The sequence below is a fragment of the Eimeria necatrix genome, genomic scaffold, assembly GCF_000499385.1.
Source record: "Eimeria necatrix Houghton genomic scaffold, Enh_scaff1755, whole genome shotgun sequence".
Lineage (NCBI taxonomy): Eukaryota > Apicomplexa > Conoidasida > Eucoccidiorida > Eimeriidae > Eimeria > Eimeria necatrix.
In genome coordinates, this window is record NW_013652425.1 from 2,625 (window position 1) to 5,848 (window position 3,224).

The window sequence follows — 3,224 nt, forward strand, 5'->3', positions numbered from 1 at the left end:
CACCGGACCAGCACAGCAAGAAGAAGAAATGGCTTTCATGCAAATATAGTTTTGAGAAGACGAAACAAAAAGATCTTTTTAATACATTTGTAGACGTTACGCGACCGATGCGTCGGTGGTAGAGAATATTTCTTTGAACGCCCGATTTGTGAGCAGTGCAGCGTCGTAGACGCTGCGAAGAACGCAGTGTACTACATTTGGGGGATGCTCCGGGAAATAAAAACTATTTTTTCAGGACCTGAGGGTATAAATACTTTGCTTTAGTAATTAGCACCTAGATATCTTAGCTGAGTAAAGGTTGCACCTACCCAACGGACCCGTAGTCGGCCCTATGCAACAGGAGACTTCTACGTCAGTTAACAAATTGCCCAGTGGAACACCAATCCAACCTCGACATGCTCCTTCGAAACCCACGGTGGCAGAGCGGCCGCACGGGCATAAGGAGACACCCCAGCAGGTGGCACGTATACCAAAGGTTAACGGCATGCCAGAGGACGGTCCGTACGTCGCGTGCGACCAATTCCACTCTGCGATGGCTGTGATAAAGAATGTTATAGGCGATTCTGCAGAATCGAGCGTAACGTCGCCTACACTCCCTGAAGACGGCAGTACTATGCAGGCCTTTTTAATGCGTACCGAACGACGGTACACCCAGATGGGATTGGAGACCAGTGAGTGGGGGAACGCACTTATCGACCATCTTGTGGGTCTGGCTCTAACTGATGGGATGTATCTACAGCGAACTATCGACCTAAGCGACTGGGCGACTGTACAGCGCCGGCTTCTGGAACGGCTCAACAAGACAATGTTGCAGAGTCAACTGCTAACGGAGTTGGGTAAAGTGCGGAGGAATGGAAACCCTAAAGAGTATACGGACCAGTTTGCGGCTGTAGCGGAGCGTGGAGTTGGGATCGCCCCCGACGAACTCGCTGACTTCTACTGCGCTGGGCTACTAACTGACCTCCATCTTCTCATTACAAATAATGGGCTGGTGAAGTATTCCTCCTGGGAACAAGTGGCGACAGCAGTAGCGCGACTCTACGAACCTAAGCAGACCGTGCTATAGCTACGAGAAAGGGCTAGTCGAGCGGTAAGAGCTGCTACTGAGGCAAATGCAACCCATCGGATGCAGGAAAATGGAACTAGGCCTGGAGGAAACTACGCGAACTGCTAAGAGTGTCAGGGTCGTGGATACCCGGCACGAGTTTGTTCCAGCAAGGGGGAACGAACCACGCGCCCGGGCGAGACCTGCAGGAAGTGTGGAGGTGTTGGACACTATGCTCGTGACTGTCCTACACACGGATGAGGCCGTGCCGAGCCGGAAAGCAAGAGCAGCAGGCAACCTATCCGTCCCAGCACTGAGAAGACCGGACGGCTAAACCGCGAGGGCTATGCGTGGTTGGACACGAGCGTTCTGGGCTGCGTAGCCATGGAAAAGGGATGAGGTGTCCGGTAGCGACAGGACCTAATGCCATTCCAGTCTCCCTAGAGCGGGGGAACCGCCTCCTGAACGCGGTAGAGAAAAGCAAAATGAGCGATGAGGACGTGCAGGGGACTCAGCCGCCTCCGGAAACGTGGTTCGAGTCTGGGGCGGTGCCGATGCGGAGTGAAGAGGCTCCGTGCGAGAAGACAGATAGCAACGGGAAATTTGCAGAAGCGACAGAAGAAGACTGCAGGCCAGAAGCGATAGAGACTATGCCTCATTGGTGGCGGGAAACTAGTGCGAAGGAATCTTGCAACCAAGGAGGAGCACTGCGTTACGTGGGTGCAACAGCGGTACTTCGCGTTGAGCTTGCAGGGAGTTCATGCGAGGCGCTTTTAGAAATAGGCGCTTCGAGAAGTTTCATTAGCCCTAAAACAGTCGAACGATTGCAGCTGAGGGTGCGGAGACTTCCAGAGGAGCATAGGTTCACTGTAGCTACAGGTGAACAATTATGCATGATCGAGTTGTGACGGGGTTGACGATCTGGTGCGGACACGCACGCTTTTCTGCGGACTTCTTTGTGGGGCCCGTTCCCTATGAATTAGTTTTGGGTTTGGATTGGCTGATGGAACATAAGGTGGCCTGATATTTTCAGTCCGACAAGCTCCGGACCTATATGAACGACCAGTGGTGCGAGTTACCGGTCGTTAGGACGGGTAAAGAGACACTGCAGGGTGACAGTCACATAGTAGCACCTCCAAAGACTTCTGCAGAGCAAGCGTATGACATTTTGGCTAAGCAACTGGCGGATATGTCAGCGGAGGAGGCTGCCATATTCCTACGGCCGCCACCTAAAAGGTATAAATCCCATGCAAAGACTAAGGCGAAGGCACGGATAACGTCGCTTGTTCGCCAAGCGGCGGCCGACGCAGACAGCCATTGCATGGTTTGCATTTTATCCTGGCTTAGCCCGACGCTGGCTCGTCAGTGGCACTGAGGTTCACGGACGAGTGGCAATGCGCACTTTGCTGCCCGTTGATCGGGAATCGACCCAAAGCCTCCGGTTCTAGCCGTCCTTTGGCGTCTACTGCCTTGACAACAGCGGAGGATGAGAAAGACTCTCCATGGCCTACGGCCAAACTTGAACATACACTCTTCGATGAGTGGATAAACTCGACAGAGGCACAAGCTATTCCATTCGAGATCACCAATGTGTTGAAAGAGTATCGGGCGGTCTTCCCCGATAACTTACCTAAAAGATTACCGCCGGAGCGCCCTCATGATCACCATATCCTCCTTGTACGTGGAAAACTTCCAGCGAAATCTGCGATTTACCGAATGACCCCAGATCAGCTCGCATTCCACTAGCAGGAGATAACTAAATTATCGGACAATGGGTGGATTAGACCAACATATTCGCCTATCCGCTCTCCTACGATAATTGTCGGCAAGCGTGATGATGGCTCCGGGGAGCGGAAGATGCGTATGATAGTTAATTACCAAGCTCTGAATGCACTTTCGGTAGCTCCTGATTTTCCATTACCTCCCATTCAAACCATTCTGGAGTTGCTGGGAGACGCCAAGTATTTTTTCACCTTGGACCTTGAAGCAGGATTCCATTATATACGTATGGCTGAGGAAAACCGCTGGAAGACGGCTTACCGTTCCGTTCTAGGGCTACTTGAATATCGAGTTATGCCCTTTGGCCTTAAGCGTGCTCTAGCTACTTTCCAGGCCAACATTAATGCCTATCTACAGCCTTTATTAGGACAGGATGTTATTGCGTACCTAGATGATGTAC

The 3,224-nt window shown here is 51.9% G+C and overlaps 2 protein-coding genes across 2 annotated transcripts; both read left to right on the forward strand.

The window, feature by feature from the left end:
- Positions 1-331: 331 nt before the first annotated feature.
- On the forward strand, positions 332-1,066 carry ENH_00021600 (hypothetical protein; the record flags this gene model as incomplete). Its single annotated transcript, XM_013579539.1, has 1 exon — positions 332-1,066. One exon carries the CDS (start codon positions 332-334, stop codon positions 1,064-1,066), a length of 735 nt encoding a protein of 244 aa, XP_013434993.1.
- Positions 1,067-1,440: 374 nt separating this feature from the next.
- Positions 1,441-2,420, forward strand: ENH_00021610 (hypothetical protein, conserved; the record flags this gene model as incomplete). The annotated part of the gene is made up of 2 exons (XM_013579540.1): positions 1,441-1,881; positions 2,079-2,420. 2 exons carry the CDS (start codon positions 1,441-1,443, stop codon positions 2,418-2,420), a joined length of 783 nt encoding a protein of 260 aa, XP_013434994.1.
- Positions 2,421-3,224: the final 804 nt, after the last annotated feature.